General features: G+C 47.7%; 1 protein-coding gene and 1 pseudogene across 1 annotated transcript; one reads left to right on the top strand and one right to left on the bottom strand.

Annotated features, from left to right (window-relative positions):
- Positions 1-3,114: 3,114 nt before the first annotated feature.
- On the bottom strand, positions 3,115-5,628 carry LOC120838403. Its single transcript, XM_040208316.3, has one exon. It carries the CDS (start codon positions 5,626-5,628, stop codon positions 3,127-3,129), a length of 2,502 nt encoding a protein of 833 aa, XP_040064250.1. The 3' UTR covers positions 3,115-3,126.
- A 5,613-nt stretch (positions 5,629-11,241) lies between these two features.
- LOC115318007 lies at positions 11,242-11,930 on the top strand (annotated as a pseudogene).
- The last annotated feature ends 7,085 nt before the right edge of the window (positions 11,931-19,015 follow it).

Genomic DNA, 19,015 nt, shown 5'->3' with positions numbered 1-19,015 from the left:
TCTGACAATGGCGAACAACAGCGGCTGCGCCTCAACTCCGGCGGCGAAGAGGAAGAAACAAGGGGCTCGCTGCTGGGACTGACAGCTCGACTTGCTAATTGACTACATGTTTTCAAATCGAGTGTTGGTCCGGGCAGCAACAGAGTCCACGCAGACCACCGCGGAGAGGACGGCCCTCTGGGAGGTAATTACGGGCCGCCTCAATGCAAAAGGCCCAGCGTGGAAGGAGCGAGTCGAATGGAAGAATTTATGGAACGCTCGAGTGTGTTCCGCATGGAAACACGACGGCCTGCTCGCGGTAGAGGCGGCGCGGACGGGCGGTGGTCCCAACCTGGTGGGTCTCCTCAACGAGGTTGAGAGCCGGATTCTGGCCATCATCAGGAGGGACCCGTCGAAGGGCTGCGGTGGTCTGCGTCCCAGGCAGCCCCTTCCGCCGTCCTCCGAGGCCTCGGTGAGGAACCCCACTTTGTGTTGAGCGTAAAATCGTCGTAATAGCGCAATAAGCGGAGGAAGGCACATAGAAAATACAAGAACACTCTGCGGTGCTGTTAACACGGACGAGCGATCGCAAGTTTTCTTTCTGGTTTTCTCTTAGAATTAAAAGGCTCTCATGAAAACTAGTGCGATAGAAAGTGCTCATTTGGTGCACTAATAATCCAATGTCGTGTTCGCACTTACCGTGTCGCACACTGTACACAAATCTCGACAGCCTTGGAGCCTCTGAGCCCCAACCTTTTGTGTGATAGGACTCCAGTCTGCTGCAAACCACAATGTGCACCAATTCTTTGCTCAAATAGAAATATATGCGTTTTATATTGAAACATTTTTGCCTAGCCAGCAAGAAAGAACAAATGCTGTTTCATGTTGAGCAGGAACTACATGTTTTGTTGCAATGGAGTAGAGGGGCAGCAGTGATTACAGTGAATCTGCCTTGCACTGCCAGCAGAGCTGCTCTACCTAAAGGAGAGTCGGGGGGTGCTGGACCGCCGGCTGTTGATTGTAGCGAGTAGATACTTACTCCCGCGTTCACAGGAAACATACGAGTTCGGTAATTCTTGCATGCATCGAGGAAAGCTACCAATGGCTTTTACATCTCACTCCAATGAAATGGCACGCCACTTGAGTGACAGCTCCATTATCATGGCCATGCAGGTGGTCACTAGTAGTCCATGATCACAGCTTCGATACACTACTGCTCTCAAATGCAATAATCTATTTTTCTTTTTAAATTTTTCAAGTTGAGCAATTAATATTAGACTTGTTCGTGGAACGGCAGTTATTCAAATGCTCTAAAGATATGAAATTTATGAACAGCAATGAAAATGAATCTGCCAGCTGAATCGGGTTGACAGAAGTGATGCTGCCACACGTTAGAGCGGTTTGTGACGTGCATGAAGGTAATGTTTTGTTCATGCCCAATTTATACAGGGTTGACTGTTTGTTTCCACACTGATATTGTGCGTTGCTTATGGCCCGTTCACACTGGGAGCTGACCCGCAAAGCAGTTCAAAGTGTGAAGTTAAAGGGGTACTGAATCAAAACTTAAAATATACCTTTCACGTTCAGAAATAAGCTAACCACGATCAACTCTATCTGCTAATGACAATTGCACGCTTGTATTTTAAATGGATCACTGTATTTTTTGTTCTGAATGTTCGATTCTGGCAAGTGCTCCAAAATCAGCCACCAAAAACCGCGGTACGCCGCAAAACTCTGCGTGAATGGTTTGACGTACAGAGACCCATTTGCATAAACACGGCAGAGCAGGCATAAAATGCACATGGTGCAATTCTGATCATAATTTTCAGTTGGTACGCACATGTTGCAAACTTTAAAAAAAGTGTGGATGAAAGCTGCAATGCTCGACGGCCTTGTCCTTGCCGTTTACAGCTGCCCTGGATCAGCCCCAGGACACAGCCGCAGAGCTGCCCCCCAAGGCGAGGGAGGGACAGGCCTACTATAAGGGACATCCTCGACGTACAGAGAGCAGCCCTGGCTGCACAGCAGGAAACTGCTTGTAGCGAAGCAGGACAAGTAAAGCAGTTATGCAGCCCGTCAAATGCGTTGGCAGACCTGACTGGGGGAGCAGCGGACATCTTCGAATGTCTGCGGGCGGCCACACGAGGGGCCCCTGACTGCGAGTCGCCCCGATCTCCAAGATGATGGCCCCAGTGGGCGTTGACACTCTGCTGTGCTACGCCATCTCGGTGGAGCACTCTTAAGAGCAACGCTGAGGAGATCAGAGACGCCAAGGAGAGTCTGTGAGAGTGCCAAGATCCAGTAGAACAACAGTGAGAAGATCAGGTGAGGCGTCAATTGTCAGCTTTGTGATTGTCAGCTTTGTGAAACTTTGAACCCATAGGTTCTCCGTTGCATGCCTTGTCAAGGCGAGGACATGCCCAACGAGTGTCCAAGATCCTTAGATCCGAAAAATGGCGCTAAGTCCGCCTCCTCTCCGATTTTCCGCGAGTCACTGTACACAAATCTCGACAGCCTTGGAGCCTCTGAGCCCCAACCTTTTGTGTGATAGGACTCCAGTCTGCTGCAAACCACAATGTGCACCAATTCTTTGCTCAACTAGAAATATATGCGTTTTATATTGAAACCTTTTTGCCTAGCCAGCAAGAAAGAACAAATGCTGTTTCATGTTGAGCAGGAACTACATGAAAAAACAATTAGGGCGCAGGCGAGCTGGTGTAAGTTTACCATTTTTTTAGACCACCTGAGACTGGGTGGAAGAAACACGACGACGTCTCAAACACAGCTAACCACTTTATTCAGTTTTCCCTCCTTTTATACATCCTGATCCCAAAATCGTCACCATAAAAAACACTCCAAACAAAGGCACCAAGGGGACACGTCTTGACTTCGCAGCCACAACAACGAATCATTTTGAACTAACAAAAGCTACACACACATCAAAACGTCGGCTGAAGGTAACATTCTTTGACCTCGCAGCCACTCTTACAAAAGACAAAGAAAACGATCCACACGGAACCGACTGCAGTTCGAACCCAACAACATAATACATTTTTTTTTTTTTTTTTTTATTACATAAGTATACAAACGGAACAAGAACATGACAAAGGAGGCACCTCTGGCGAAAAAACACAAAACCTGTTCAATTCATACTCGCAGAAAAGCTTTCGCCCTATCACTAAGAAGCATAGACGCCTGGCTTATGCAATTGCCGATCGACCTAATTTTTACTGTCTCTTTTACAACCCTTTTAACGTCATTTATCTCTTTGCATACTACCGTTGTACCGGACCACTCGGCTGAGCAGTTTCTGCATTCTTGTACATGTGTCGCAATTTCGGAATTAGTCGATTTTATCTTTACGTTTCTCTTGTGCTCTGTCAGACGATCGTTCAAGCATCTTGAGGTCTGCCCTATATACTTAAAACCGCACGTCATCGGTATGTCGTAAACAACGCCAGCTTCACAAGGCACAGACTTTTCCCTGTGGCCCTTTTGGCACCCTTTTTTCTCTCTTTGGAACGGAGTGAGGTTGCCCAACTTAAAGTCCGAGCTGAAAACTACATTAACGCCAAATTTTTTTGCACACGCTTTTATATTGTGTGACACGGTGTGAAAATACGGCATCACTGCTATCCTGTTTCTCGATTTTTCCTCCGCCTTTTCCTTTTCCCGGTTCATTAATGTCATTTGCCTCGCGATGAAATCTTCCTCGTAGCCTGCGTTCATCAATCGTTGCCACTGCCCCCTCACTGCACTAGCCACGAAATGAACACATGACCTGTTCAAAGCATTGGTGAACAGCGATCTAACGACACTCGCCTTTACCGTCTTCGAGTGGCAGCTCTTCTTCGGGAGTACTGGTTTCGGAGCATCTTTTCCATACTCCCAGCATAGGGTTTCACCCACATGAAGTTTTAGATCCAAAAACTGTAACCTATTATTCGTTTGTTTTTCCACTGTGAACTTCAGTTCAGGAGCTGATGACACTATTAGTGACTCTAGCTTCTCCGCAATTCCACTCTGAAAGGTGCATACCACAATGTCGTCGACATATCTCCTGACTATACAGCTACCCGACGGCATTTTTCCTAGTCCTTCTACAACTGCAGAGTCAAGTGAGTTCAAATATATCTCCGCCAAAGCTGGTGCTACCGATGAGCCTATGCACACTCCATCTTTCTGCACAAATTTTTTCCCATCGTATTCTACCACCGTTGAACGAAGATACAAATCCAACACCGTCAGGAAACAGTCTACCGAAATGCCCGAACCTGACTGAAATTTTACGAGATTACGCTCCAGGGCCTCTTTTACACGCTTCAACAGTCTGCTCTTCTCCAACGAATAATAAAGGTCTTTTATGTCCATAGAAAATATCGAACACTTTCTGCCATGATGGACCTCCAGGATGTCAATTAATTCGTTTGAGTTTCTCAGCGAGAGCGAATCTTCAAGCCTTACATACTCTAATCCTTGTTGCAGGAATTTAGACACCACCTTCTGCCAAGTCCCGTTCTCATTTATCACTGTGCGGAAAGGAAGCTCAGGTTTATGGTCTTTTAGAAAAAACCTCAGGCTCAATGTTGAGTGTCTTGAGCTCAATATCCCTTTCGCCGTCCCTTCAAATTCCTCTTCCCTAAGAACCCCACAAATCTCTTTTCTCAACTTTCCAATATTCCCGGTCCATTCCACAAACAGGGAATCCAACGCCTCCTTTGCCTTCTTCCGGAAAACCGGCTTGGGTAAGACTGCAAACTTCCCAGTTTTGTCCGTCTGCAACATCTCTAGCGATTTACAATCTAGCTCGTTTTTTACCGCTTTTACCTCACTGAAGTTCCTTCTTTCCGTCGGGTAATCTCTGCCCATCACATTTTCCATTCGGCCAATTGCTTGATCAACAAAAGCTGCTTTCTCATCCTGAGTGACAACTTTTGCGACTGTCTGTATTGACGAGAACACGTCCAATCTCGACGGTTTTACATTTAAACAAAACTTTGGCCCTCTACTTAAAAATTCCTCAGTCTTCCGGGATACCGCTTCTCTACATGGGTTTACAATGGACGCATGGGGCACATCAAGATAGCTGTTTTCATGGGAAACTCCCTGACACATCTGTCTAACAAGATTTCTATCCACTAGTCTTCCATCCATTCTCCCGCACGCGCTTAATCTCTTAACACTGTCCAAAACATGCTTCCGCTTTACGCACCAAGTCCGGTTGAAGTGGGCCCTTTTGATGTCGTTCCAGTTCTGGAAGTCCCGATGTTGCCTGAAGTCCTTTCCCAGCAGCAAAAACCACAGTCTATCGCTTGCGTTGCGGACGTCCTGGATTCTCTGACTTGCACCGTCCCTGTAGGTCCTCAATATCTTCTTGTTGGACCAAGAACTCGCCGATGCTGACAAATGCTTGAAAAGTTCCGGGTCAACGTACCTCTTCCGTAAGCATATGCCGAAAAACGCCACTTCAGCCTCCAGTTCCGCAAGGCGACGTCCCAACTTGTCCAGGACCGTGACAGCTTCGAGTAGTAGAGCGGTTGGTGGCGATGAAGGAATCGAAGATGCACAAGAAAAGGGGACTAAGCCTGCCTCAGGTACGATTAATGAAAAAACAATTAGGGCGCAGGCGAGCTGGTGTAAGTTTACCATTTTTTTAGACCACCTGAGACTGGGTGGAAGAAACACGACGACGTCTCAAACACAGCTAACCACTTTATTCAGTTTTCCCTCCTTTTATACATCCTGATCCCAAAATCGTCACCATAAAAAACACTCCAAACAAAGGCACCAAGGGGACACGTCTTGACTTCGCAGCCACAACAACGAATCATTTTGAACTAACAAAAGCTACACACACATCAAAACGTCGGCCGAAGGTAACATTCTTTGACCTCGCAGCCACTCTTACAAAAGACAAAGAAAACGATCCACACGGAACCGACTGCAGTTCGAACCCAACAACATAATACATTTTTTTTTTTTTTTTTTTTATTACATAAGTATACAAACGGAACAAGAACATGACAAAGGAGGCACCTCTGGCGAAAAAACACAAAACCTGTTCAATTCATACTCGCAGAAAAGCTTTCGCCCTATCACTAAGAAGCATAGACGCCTGGCTTATGCAATTGCCGATCGACCTAATTTTTACTGTCTCTTTTACAACCCTTTTAACGTCATTTATCTCTTTGCATACTACCGTTGTACCGGACCACTCGGCTGAGCAGTTTCTGCATTCTTGTACATGTGTCGCAATTTCGGAATTAGTCGATTTTATCTTTACGTTTCTCTTGTGCTCTGTCAGACGATCGTTCAAGCATCTTGAGGTCTGCCCTATATACTTAAAACCGCACGTCATCGGTATGTCGTAAACAACGCCAGCTTCACAAGGCACAGACTTTTCCCTGTGGCCCTTTTGGCACCCTTTTTTCTCTCTTTGGAACGGAGTGAGGTTGCCCAACTTAAAGTCCGAGCTGAAAACTACATTAACGCCAAATTTTTTTGCACACGCTTTTATATTGTGTGACACGGTGTGAAAATACGGCATCACTGCTATCCTGTTTCTCGATTTTTCCTCGACTAATTCCGAAATTGCGACACATGTACAAGAATGCAGAAACTGCTCAGCCGAGTGGTCCGGTACAACGGTAGTATGCAAAGAGATAAATGACGTTAAAAGGGTTGTAAAAGAGACAGTAAAAATTAGGTCGATCGGCAATTGCATAAGCCAGGCGTCTATGCTTCTTAGTGATAGGGCGAAAGCTTTTCTGCGAGTATGAATTGAACAGGTTTTGTGTTTTTTCGCCAGAGGTGCCTCCTTTGTCATGTTCTTGTTCCGTTTGTATACTTATGTAAAAAAAAAAAAAAAAAAAAAAAATGTATTATGTTGTTGGGTTAGAACTGCAGTCGGTTCCGTGTGGATCGTTTTCTTTGTCTTTTGTAAGAGTGGCTGCGAGGTCAAAGAATGTTACCTTCGGCCGACGTTTTGATGTGTGTGTAGCTTTTGTTAGTTCAAAATGATTCGTTGTTGTGGCTGCGAAGTCAAGACGTGTCCCCTTGGTGCCTTTGTTTGGAGTGTTTTTTATGGTGACGATTTTGGGATCAGGATGTATAAAAGGAGGGAAAACTGAATAAAGTGGTTAGCTGTGTTTGAGACGTCGTCGTGTTTCTTCCACCCAGTCTCAGGTGGTCTAAAAAAATGAGGAACTACATGTTTTGTTGCAATGCAGTAGAGGGGCAGCAGTGATTACAGTGAATCTGCCTTGCACTGCCACCTGCCACCATTCAAGTCCTGCCACCATTCAATGTCAGAAAGTTTTAAGATGCAGGTACAGCGGCTGACGGGTGCCGGCTTCCCAGAGTCGGTTATTCTGGCAGTGGCGCAGACGTTGCTAAAAAAGATTAAGGGAGGGTCAAGTCAGAAAAAAGAGAGACCCGCAACCAGACCCCAGGTACTCCCCTACATGCACAACTCTCGCACAATTTGAAAAAGGTAGCCGGGCGGTTTGACGTCCCTGTTGTTTTTTCGGCGCCACGAAAGTTGGCGCAACTCTGCCCTAGAATTGCGGATAAGGCTAGGGGCAGGAGCCAATGTGCCGTAAAGCACAGGAACAAGTATGTTGATTGTGTGGTGGGGGTGGTTTACAAGATACCACTAAGCTGCGGAAGAGTGTACATCGGCCAAACTGGCCGATGCATTAATGACAGGGCACGTGAGCATGACTGGACACTCCGGTCGACCGCTGGGGGTCACTTGCCTCTGCATTGTGCTGCCTGTAAATGCCAGCCCCAATTCAATAACATCACCATCATCGGAAGGGGCACAGATAAAACTACCAGGGAATTATTGGAAGCGTATGCAATAACAAAAGAGGGGCAAGATGCATGCGTCAGCCAAACATCGGTTTTTCTTCACAAAAAAGAAATTACCTATCTTAACACGTGCTGAAGCGATAGTGCGGTTTATTTCGTTGGTGTTTTTTCAATAAATGTTTAGTTGTGAGTTCAGCGCTTGTGTCGTCCACACCTTCCTTTCGTCCTGTGTATTTTTTGCGCGCTGTTTATTTTCGTTGTCAAATGTTCCACCTACAATTGTTTTTCCAATCACCTCGCCTCGACAAGGCATGCAACGGAGAACCTATGGGTTCAAAGTTTCCTCCCCATATGGCGTCACCATCTAGAAGCACATCGACAAGCCAAAGGAAACGTTAGGAAAACTCCACCCCAGGTGATCGGGAACATACAAATTTCAACAAAAGCCAGACAGGTGCTGGAACAAGGACCCAAGTTCGCCATCGCCCCCAAGCTCGAGGCAGTAGACAACGTAGCTCTCCTAAGGCAAATAGCCGCCAAGGCTCCCCAAGGAAAAGGCCCTCAAATCATTGATGAGGGCATTCGAGCCTTTGAAAACCTCATACACCAGACCAACGGAAAGATCAGCTTCAAATCCACCATTCACGAATTGCGAAGCAAAGATCTGAAGTTATGCGTCTCAGACAAAGAGGGAGGTTTTGTTGTTCTTGGTTCAGATGCATATGGAGAAAAGGCTCATCAAGCTGTCACCAAGAATTTTATAAATGTTGACGAACAACGAATCAAAGCAGCAAAAAAACACATCTTAGACCTCTTGGAAAAAAATCAACAAACCAGCCTTTGCACCAAGATCAAAGCCGCAAGAAATGACAAACTTATGATGTTTTTCTCCGCCAAGACTCACAAAGAAGGGGTACCTTTCCGGGCCATAGTGTCGGAAAAAACAACGTGGCAAGCATGTGTTTCAAGATATTTGGCCCAACATCTTTCCACAATATACCCTGCGGACCCATTCCACATACCAAACTCTGAGCGAGTGATATCATATCTAGAGGAACAAGGAAACAACATCGTCTCGAGTTTTCCTTGGACGTACAGGACATGTATTACTCCATCCTTCAAGCAAGGCTTCTACAGGTCCTCCGAAGTTCCATCGAAAACCAAGGGCTCGCGCAGTTCCAAAATGCAGCAGGTGTTAGCCTAGACACCTTCTTGGAGGTTTTAAGATATTATTTGTCCGCAACGGTAGTAACCCATCAAAATCGGCCGTATGTCCAGAAGAGTGGTGTGTGCATTGGTTCAAAAGTGGCCCCATACTTGTGCGACATCTTTCTCGCCGCATGTGGGGTAGCCATACAGCAAGTTTTAAAAGACCCGCGAGTTGCCGCTATTTTCAGGTATGTTGACAATTTTCTTATTTTATGCACAACTGGAGTTGATGAATCAGCAGACTGATGCCTCCACACCACCCTCAGGCATTTCCAGACAAGCTGCATGGGGCTCACATTCACCTACGAGCCCCCTGTTGATAATTCCATACGGTTTCTTGATTTGGCCTTGAACTTCCAAACAACATTTGTGTTGGAGATATGAAGTGCGATCGGGGAAAGGGTTCCTTCCCTTTGAATCCGAACATTCCAAAATTGTAAAACAGGGGGTCGCTACTGCAGCTCTTTCAGCCAGCCTCAGGAAGACCTGCCCCCATCAGATGGTAAAAAGTTTTGAAACCGAAATGTCCAGGCTTCAAGAGGCCGGATATCCGAAACCCTTCCTGGCCTCCATTTGTGAAAAGATTTGCCGCAACATAAAAAGAACTTGTCAACGCACCGGCCTTGATCCACCGAAGCAGATCTCCCGTTCACCTTTTGCGGTGGTCCCATACATACATGGGGTAACTCACAGGTTAAAAAAGATCGCAAGCAGACACGGCGTAAATATCATATGCTCGGCACCCAACAAGGCACAAGCAATGTGCAGGAAGGTCAATCTAGCCCAAGTTAACAATACAGGCAGGTGTACCACCAAACCCAAGACAGAATACGTTCCATGCGACAAAGGAGTCGTTTACAACATACCATTGTCATGTGGACGTAGCTACATCGGGCAAACGGGACGTTGTATAAATGACCGAACGCGAGAACATGCCGCAAACTTAAGAAACCTGGCTGCACCTGGACATCTAGCAGCTCATTGTAGAGAATGCATGTGTGAGGCTAAGCTCGAAACGGTAAGCATCCTAGCTCACCACAAAGACCGGTTCGCCCGAGAACTACTTGAGGCCTTAGCCATAGAACAACAAAAAGACAACTGCGTCAGTTCACCATCCATTGCCCTACAAACAAGTGAAAAGAAGTTCCTGCGAGACGAAAATGCCCATGAAGATAGAGGAAGATCAAGAAAAAACAAAAAGAAGAAGACGTGAAAAGGACAGCCACCAGACCAGTAGAAGAAGAAGCCGAGGGTTAATAAATAGTTGGTAGTCCAGCGATCGGATGCCTCTTCTCCTTTCTCTCCTCACCCTTTTCTGTAAGTTCAGCTGGTTTCCAGAATCTAAGTATGTACAACCAGCTAGCTCAGCTCCTTCCCATTGCAAGGGCTGCGCCCTGGTTGAGGCCGAGGAGTGCCCTGCAGTTAGGTTAGGTTAGGTTACTCGTTTAAATAGCGGGTGTTATTTGGGGGGTGGCTTTAAGAGCCGTTGTTGTAGTCGCCGTTCAAAAAGACCGTGAGATGATTTTACTTAGGTATGCCTCTTTTCCCAGGTCATCGGTACTTGGGCCCCGGGTACCCACTGGACAACGGTGAACCAGTGGACAAAGACGACTGGATAGCCTGGCGTCACGATCACCACTACTCGAATGCAACTACTGACCAAGACATCTTTGACGCCGATCACGAGGCCATCAGCGACTTTGTGAGTGACTGGGCTGACCGGCGTTCGTAGCACTCTCTCGTTGGCACAGCGGGACTCGGTTTCAAAAATTTCGTGGAAGAAAAGGCTCTTGGCCGTACACTCTATGGAGAAGGAGACATGTCCGGACGGAAACGTAGTCACGATAGCGGGTCATCACCACCCGAATTCAAGCAGCCCTATGGAAATTTAGTCGCAACTTTATCGACCGAGCCCTCTATTCCGGGACAGCCGCCGCAGACTCCTCCTCAGCAGACCCGTGCCCAAAGGACCAGGAGACCTCGCAAGACCTCACCCAACGTCCCAGCCCAGGAGGAGCAGGAATTGGAAGTAATACTCAGAATGAAGGAGTCGTCGTACAGCAAATTTTGCGCGTCCCCCGAGACCAAGGAGTGGTTTCCGTATATAGTGACAGTAAATTACTTACCACCTGGGGGTACGCCACCGTGTTAACACAAATATCATACTCGCACGACAAAAAATACTATGGCTACTTTACATCAATGTCGTGCCTGCCGGCCAAATTTCCATATTTATATAATATGCCGGGTACTTTTAAATCCTTGCCAACGGATACCAATGCCATATCTTGCCGCGCAAAAATCAAGCCTCATGGAATTCCCTGGAAAACTGGAACTAGCGTGGTACAACCCGTCAACTCTGACATGTTGGTTTATGGTGTTAGTTCGGTTGGCTTAAACTTGTATCTCGATACGGGTACGGCTAAGCCAGGTACAACAGAGAATCAAATGCTAACAATGGAACCCAGCAAATTTCACACTAACGACCATCGGCTCTTAATCGAAAAATATTGGGGTGTTAGTATGGACAATCGGGGCACATTAAAAAAAACCGACATGATTCCCACATGCATGGGCGTACCTCGACACAACAATTGTTACGACTTTATTCATTGTTCCGACTTTACGCCCGTAGCGACAAGTTTATTAACACGTTTCCCTTCAAAAGTCACGTTGGCACCCCAATAAATAATTACGATTACACCTTTCAAAACGGTTGGTTGCGCACGTGCGCCCCCATCTGCAGAAATTCAAAGACGTACATTGCCTCGTCTGCCAATATCATGGGAAAAGCGCTTTCAACCCTAGACTCTACGGTGACCGACAAAGACGTGCTAACGTCTACGATAACGCTGCAAAAAAACAACTCGCAGACTTCGACAGCGACTACGACAGACCAATCGAACGCGAATACAGCCACCAGGGCTTAGTGACAAATCCCAATTGTGGCAAGGCACAACCTAGCATTGGCTTTGGAATCTTGGTAGTAAGCAAAAAACTATCGACTCTCCAGGCAGCGACAATAAATTTCAAGACGTGTTAGCCTTTTTTCAGGTGGACACGGAATTGGTGCTTCGCTCTAGCAACGATAGCATATCGCCAGAGAACCAACCCATTTATGTAGTCGATGGAACAGCCAAGATGCTGCCTGAAGCACGGGTTGAGTTCAACACTCCATACTATTCGGGGCTCATCATGGCACTCTGCATGGCGGAGCCACTCTATGACCTAATCCTTGGAAATATAAAAAGCGCCAGGGCACCAGATGACCCCAAGGAGGCAGTTGAACAACCGATCGGCACCAAGCCTGCTGAGGAGGAAGCTGTAGCAGCAGTTGTAATGCACTCACAGGCGAGGAACCAACCCCCAAAAGTTCCAAACTCTCAAAGCCCCCGACGTCGCAGTACAGCCGCTGAACAGGAATTACGCGGATGAGCAGGAAGAGAACGAATCGCTCAAGCCACGCTTCTCTCAGATTGGCAAGAAACTGATGTGCAGGGACTCCGAAGGAAGGATTGATTTCCAGCGGGAGGGTGGGCTACTCTACCGAAGCTACACCGAGAAAACCGGACGCATGGTGCGTCGGCTGGTCGTTCCAAGGTGCCATCGAGAGGCGGTATTGAAAATTGCACATGACGGAATAATGGCTGGTCATTTGGGCGAGCAAAAGGCGAAGGACCGAATTTCGGAGGAATTTTTCTGGCCAGGCATCACCGCAGACGTGAAGAGATTTGTCACCTCCTGTGACATCTGCCAGACAATAATCCCAAAGGGCAGGGTCAATCGTGTGCCGCTAGGGGAGGCACCGCTCATTGAAACCCATTCAAAAGAGTGGCCATAGACATTGTGGGCCCAATCCAAGCACGGGAATCAGTGTATCCTGGCCCTAATGGATTACGCAACCTGATACCCGGAGGCCGTGGCGCTGCTAAGTGTGGAGAGGGTCGCTGAAGGCCTAGTGAAAATGTTTTCTCGATTTGGCCTCCCTAACAAAGTCCTAAGCGACCGGGGCACCGATTTTACTTCTGACTCGATGAAGGAGGTTGCCCAACTTCTCTTCATACGCCAGCTGCATACAATGCCGTACCACCCTATGGCAAATGGGATGGTCGAGAGATTCAATGGTACCCTGAAACGGATGTTGAAGAGAATGTGGGCCGAAAAACCGAGACTGGGACTGCTACCTGGTGCCGTTGCTCTTTGCGTACAGGGAGGTCCCACAGGCAAGTTTGGGCTTCTCGCCCTTTGAGCTGTTGTGTGGGCGGCATGTGAGGGGACCCCTGGCCATTTTGAAGGAACTGTGGACAAACTACCACCTCGATGAGGAGGAGAAGACAACTTGACACCACGTTCAGTTCAGCATGAAGTTCAGCATGAATTCAGTTAATAACAATATTTTGACACCTTAAATCATTTTAACACGCATTATTTCTACTTGCTTTTATTGTAAGCTACTTCTAACATTTTGCACCCGCTTTCTCAGCAACTTGATATAATTAATAATATTTTGTGTGCTTTATTTCTCTAGAACTGATGCATCCACCGAGCAGTCAAAGGCCGAAAGGTTCTACGAAACAAAGTTCCCGATTTTTGAGTCGAACCTGAGAGAACTTTAGACAGGTGCCCGATCTGCGGCATATCACAGTGCACGGCTAAACTGACCTTCGTGGGGACAATAATTTGAGCGGACATCACGTGTCCCAACTCCCACGTCAGCACTTTGTGCAGTCAGCCGGTCCTCCACAAAAAGCCAATGGGGAACCTCGCTGTCTGTTCTGCTATCCTGTTTTCAGGAAGTAGCCCCGCGAAGGTATAACGACTATTTTCCTTCCTTGGAACGGAGTCGGTGATGAAGTCACAGTATTTCAAAATTCTGTGATGCTGCCTGCAGTAACTGAGGTTAAAGGAACCTGGAAAGTTTGAAACAGTAAACAGGACTGGACTTGCACATCCTCATTTTTTATAGGTCTGGTTTCATGAGCAGGCAACTGCCCTGGCTGAACTTCGAGGAAGAGAGGCCTTGCAGGAGACGGAAGGACGCCAGGCCATTCTGCGGACTTTGGAACATACACTCTGCTGGAGACAACTGCTAATCATATCCTGCACAGAAGCTTGTGAAGATAGATTATAAAATAAAAAGTGCTACATTTTTTTTAGACTTGGGGTCTCATCGCTTATCAAAAAATCTAACTCAGAGATCCAGGTTTGAGGTTGAAGAGCAACTAAAGCTAAGGACAGTGAATGACCCTGCAAAGGACTAGACTGATTTGCAAACTTGCCTGCTCTTCAATACAATAATATTAGCACTGCAAACAGTATTCACTACATTTGTACTTTAGCAACCAATAAATTTGCTGCCCCATGGCGGCAGTGAGACGGTACATACAAACCTGTTTGGCATTTTGCGGCATGCAAAGAGCTCCGTGACATGTTTGTAGATGATATGTTCTAATAACTTGCATAAGTGGGATGTGATTTAAGAAGAAAGGTCTGTAGTTCGATAATAAATCTGTTTCCAGATTCAAGTTTCCAGATCCAAGAAAAAGAACTGTGGCAGTTGGTAGCATTTTTTTTTTTTTTTAAATGCCGTACAGCACTGTACATCTCTGGTGGAAGAAAATTGTTTGCATCGCGGTACATTGTAGTCAGTTTCTTCAAGTTTCAAGAAACTGAACCAACAATGTAGGTGACTGCACACCTTACATTTATTACCAAAAATGACATTGTCAAAAGACCCTGGACAGAAAGTTTTGTATAATTGGTGCAGCAATCTGTCTTAAAATTGAACTAAAAATGCCACTTTCATTTGGTACAATTTATTTCCCTTCGTGAGCAGATTACATATAGTGTTGGTTTTTTTAGATTTGATAGGCATAAATACACAGCCCTTAGTTTGAGCTCACATTGAGCAATTCTTTTACTAGGTTCCAGGCCTTCCTGGATCAAGGGATTGACAGCGGTTTCTCACCAACAAGGTGAAGTCAACGTATGTCCATCGACATGATAAGACTTAACATTGCAGGGCACCTGTGAATACAGACGCCACTTTGTGGATCATTTTACGGGTCCAACAAGCAAGATCCACGACTCGAGGATTTATAAGTTACCACTTGGGTCACGGAGCATCCTATTCCTACGCAGCATGGGCAAGTACCAACTTCCTGGCAATGCAGCATGCCAGTTGAGAAAGACTTTAGTCACTCCTTCTTGGGACTATGGGACATTGACTTGCCAGCAGAAGAGCTTTGACATTGTGTTGGGCTCCACAAGGGTGCTCATTCAGAATGCCTTCGGGCTACTCAAACAATGCTTTGGGCAACTGATAACCCTAGAGTTACTGACAGTGCACCGAATGTCCAGGTTTATCGCTGCTTGCCGCGTCTTGCACCACTTGCGCATTGATGCTGGGAACACGGAGATCCGTGATGCTGAAGTGGAAGAGCTGATGCTCAGGCTGGACACCAGGGGCTCGCCCAAGGAGGACCTACCCCTGTCGGACGCCACACCCAGGGTGCTCAGACGCATCAAGTGGGACAAGCTGGTCTTTAACGAGAAGCGGGCAATATAAGCCCCGGAACTAAGAGAGGAACGAAGGTCCAAGTGGAAGCGGCCGAGTGCATGCGTCTACTTGCGAGATATCATCGCCCCTGCACAGAAACCAAGCCAAGGTACCGTACGACTTGAAATCGTCTTGCGGAACTTGAGAGTCAGTAACTTCAAGATCAACAAAAAAACTTTGTAAGCTTTTTTTTTTCTTTTTTAAGTTTATTTGGTTGGTTACCAAACTTTTTTTGGTGTTCTTGAGTGTACTGAGGTGGGAAGAAGATATTAGAGTGGATTTGACAGAAGTGTCACTTTCAAGTAAATTGTTGCCTCCTCCCCCAGAAGGTCGGGTGCCACCGCGGGGTTTCATTTTGTCCCTTTTATTAGCGGCCGCGCATACGCCGCGAGCGCACCTTGGGGCAAGGCATATTGGACGCCCCCTGGGGTGGTCGCCGTGCGCAAAGAGTGTTTTCTCTCTCTTTGTACATGGGGGCGGCTGCAACTCGGCGCATCCTCCGTGGCCGATCAAGTTTCGACCGAGGGGTTCGCTGTGAAGCTGCAAAGACAGCGACCACTGTCAAAGTTACGGGGCTGTCACTTCGAGACCATTGGGAACTTGACGAATGTGCCTGTATGCGCCGTGTCGGCCATTGGACACGGGGCAGCACGCGACTCCAAAAGGATTCAAACCTTTTAGCCGATCCCTTCCCGAGGGCGAGAAAGACCGACGTTTCAAAAGCTCGTGACAGGGCGGGAAGGGGCGATTTTTGCTTGCTTTGGAACAACCACAAGGAAGTTCGACGGAGACGCAAACTTCTTTTTCTTGTACAAAGAAGTACAAAGTTTGTAAAGGAAATAAATGTCTCGAACATAGGAACCCTCAAAAGCCTCCATCAGATGCCAACGTACCAAGCCGCCAGCCAAGAAGAACGACAACGAAAGTTTACTGGCGAAGTCGACAGAGCTGGCAGAAAAGTATCGACGTACGTGTCGGCAAGCTGAGAACAACGAAGGGATTGTGCACCTGAACCTTCAAGGATGGGGCACAACACGTCTCCGGACCGGGACCCTGCTGGAACAAGCTCCTGAAAATGGCGGCAGACCTCGGAGCAACTGAACCGTCAAAGGGTGCAAGCAAATAATTGCCTGCCGACGTTGCAGCAGAACGGAAACAGAACAGCCCGGACTGAGTAAGTCGGATTTCCTAATGCATGGCTAGGAGGTCGGCAGATGAATCAGGGACGAGGGACAATGATCAGCCCGAGGGTGAACTACCGAATGAGGGAAACTCGGGCGAGTCCGAAGCCGTAGCCAAGCGACGACTCAAGGTGGAAGGTAAGACGACTCGACCGGAGTCAAGCACGAAGTCGGGCGCGAGTCACGGCTGTCGCATGAGCCCGGTTCAAATGTCGTAAGCTGCCTCGCAACGTGGACGCGCCAGTTTGGTTCGAGGAAGCCGAAAAAATAATCTCGAAGTTTGGAGTGCCCCAAAACAATCGTGTGCATTTGATCATCCCTGCGCTGTCAGACAGGGTGAGGTATCTTTACGTGAGCCTGAGCGTGGAGGAGGGCGCGGACTACGAAAAGGTGAAAGCAGCCATCCTAGAGGAACTTAGAATGACGCCAGGAGAATACCTCTGGCGCCTCCAAACCGTGTCTAAAAGAAAAGACGAAGGGTGGACCCAATTCACATTGAGGATGAGGGGTTATTTTACTTATTACCTCGAGGCGAAAGGGGCTGGCATTAAGCAGGACCTAGTTTAACGGATGGTCGCGGATCGGGTGACAAACAGACTGAGCAAGGACGGCTTGAAATATGTGATTTTGCGCAAGGGCGAGGGATGGATGAAGGCCACATCAGATAGGCAAAATTCTTCAGACGTTCGAGGAGGCTGAGGGGAAGGGTTGCCTCGCCAAGGTGGTGAAGACCATCCAGATGCTACGAGTGCCAAAAAGACACTTGGCAAGGAACTGCCCGACTAGGAAACCAAAGCCAGGAGCCCAACCTACAGCTATGTCGAAGGGACCGCGCATCCACTCTGTAGAAGCGGGAAACGAAGCGACGCCACCCGATGACTCGGGGTCATTGGTGGCAAAGATAGCAACTGGGTCACCGCAGGGGGCCCCCATACTTCCAGCCTGCAGCGGGTCGAGACAGACTGCACTGGCGTCCCGACGAGCGCGATCCTCGACATGGGGTGCGAGATAACCGTCGTGCGAGAAAGCATGTTGCCGACGAGCGTGGGGAATCCGTCGGGATCGATGAATTTGATTTCGGCTTTCGGACAGGCAGAAATGGCCAAGCTTGCTCGCTTGCCGCTGCCGCTGTGCCACGACGCCACGGTCGTGGACGGCACACAAGTCAACATGTCTGTCAACATGTGCATGTTGACAGACGAGCTCGACCTTGGGGTAGGCTGTCTTTTGACGGGGGAGGACTGGGAACAACTCTTGGGAGGTGCCGGGTTGTCTCCAGCGTCTCAGTGGGAAGCTTCGGCAAAGTCGGGTGTCGGCCGAGACGGTGGCGGGGAACACGAAAAGTATGAAGTTCTCACGGCATTCATGTAAACGCCGTCACTAGCCGCGTTTACATGAATGTGACTTAAGCGCGACTCCAATCATCTTTTGAATGAAGCAGACACGGCAACATTTACATGAATGCGCACTAAGCCCTACGCGAAGGTGGCGCCACGCCGTGACAAAGTTCAGTTAAAGCTGCATTTCCAGCCCCGGCCGCACCACGTCACCACGTTTTCCGGTGCATCACACGTGAAAGCCTTTCGAAACTTTCAACGAGCTTAAAGATTGTGACCGCTGCCTTCGGTGCTATGCAAGAAGTTGCGAGACGGAAGAAACATCAAAACCCAAGCGTTTTGGACTCTGTTGAAATATCAGTTCACGGTCCCTTTAAATCTACCACCACTACTACACCGTGTACCAAAGAGCAAATCAAATGATCAGCTAATACAGACCAAAAGTGCCCAGTCGGCCAGTCTCCTAGTATTTCGTCAGGTAGGTTAGCAATGTTTATATAGTTGGCTGGCTTTTTCTTTTTTTTTTCCAAGACTTTTTCTTTTTCAGTAAAGCTATATGGACGAGCTAGTGCAACTCGAGACCTGCCAGCCAGGGCAAGGGACGGCATCCAAGACACGCCAGAAGCAGCCCAGGCCAGTGGCGAGCAGCTGGCCAAGCAGGTAACAGCTTTTTTGGGAAAGAGCCCCTGCCGGGCCAGAGGAAACAACCCCTGACATACCGTAAAAACCCGCGTATAGCCCGGGTTTTTTTCTAATTTTAAGGTGTGAAATTTCGGCCACATACAATATGCGGATCTCAAAACTTTTCGGCCCGAATTCACAGTTTTGGTTTCGGTTTCGGCATTGGGCGGTGCTATCATCATCATTAGGTGTCTGCGCGCTTCTGCGTTAGGTAGCGTTAGTGGCGTTGGTGGCGATAGTCCTAGAGACCTACAGGA

This window comes from Ixodes scapularis, unplaced genomic scaffold (assembly GCF_016920785.2).
Source record: "Ixodes scapularis isolate PalLabHiFi unplaced genomic scaffold, ASM1692078v2 PGA_scaffold13__105_contigs__length_92229423, whole genome shotgun sequence".
NCBI classification, from domain to species: domain Eukaryota; kingdom Metazoa; phylum Arthropoda; class Arachnida; order Ixodida; family Ixodidae; genus Ixodes; species Ixodes scapularis.
This window is presented reverse-complemented; position numbering and strand designations above follow the sequence as displayed.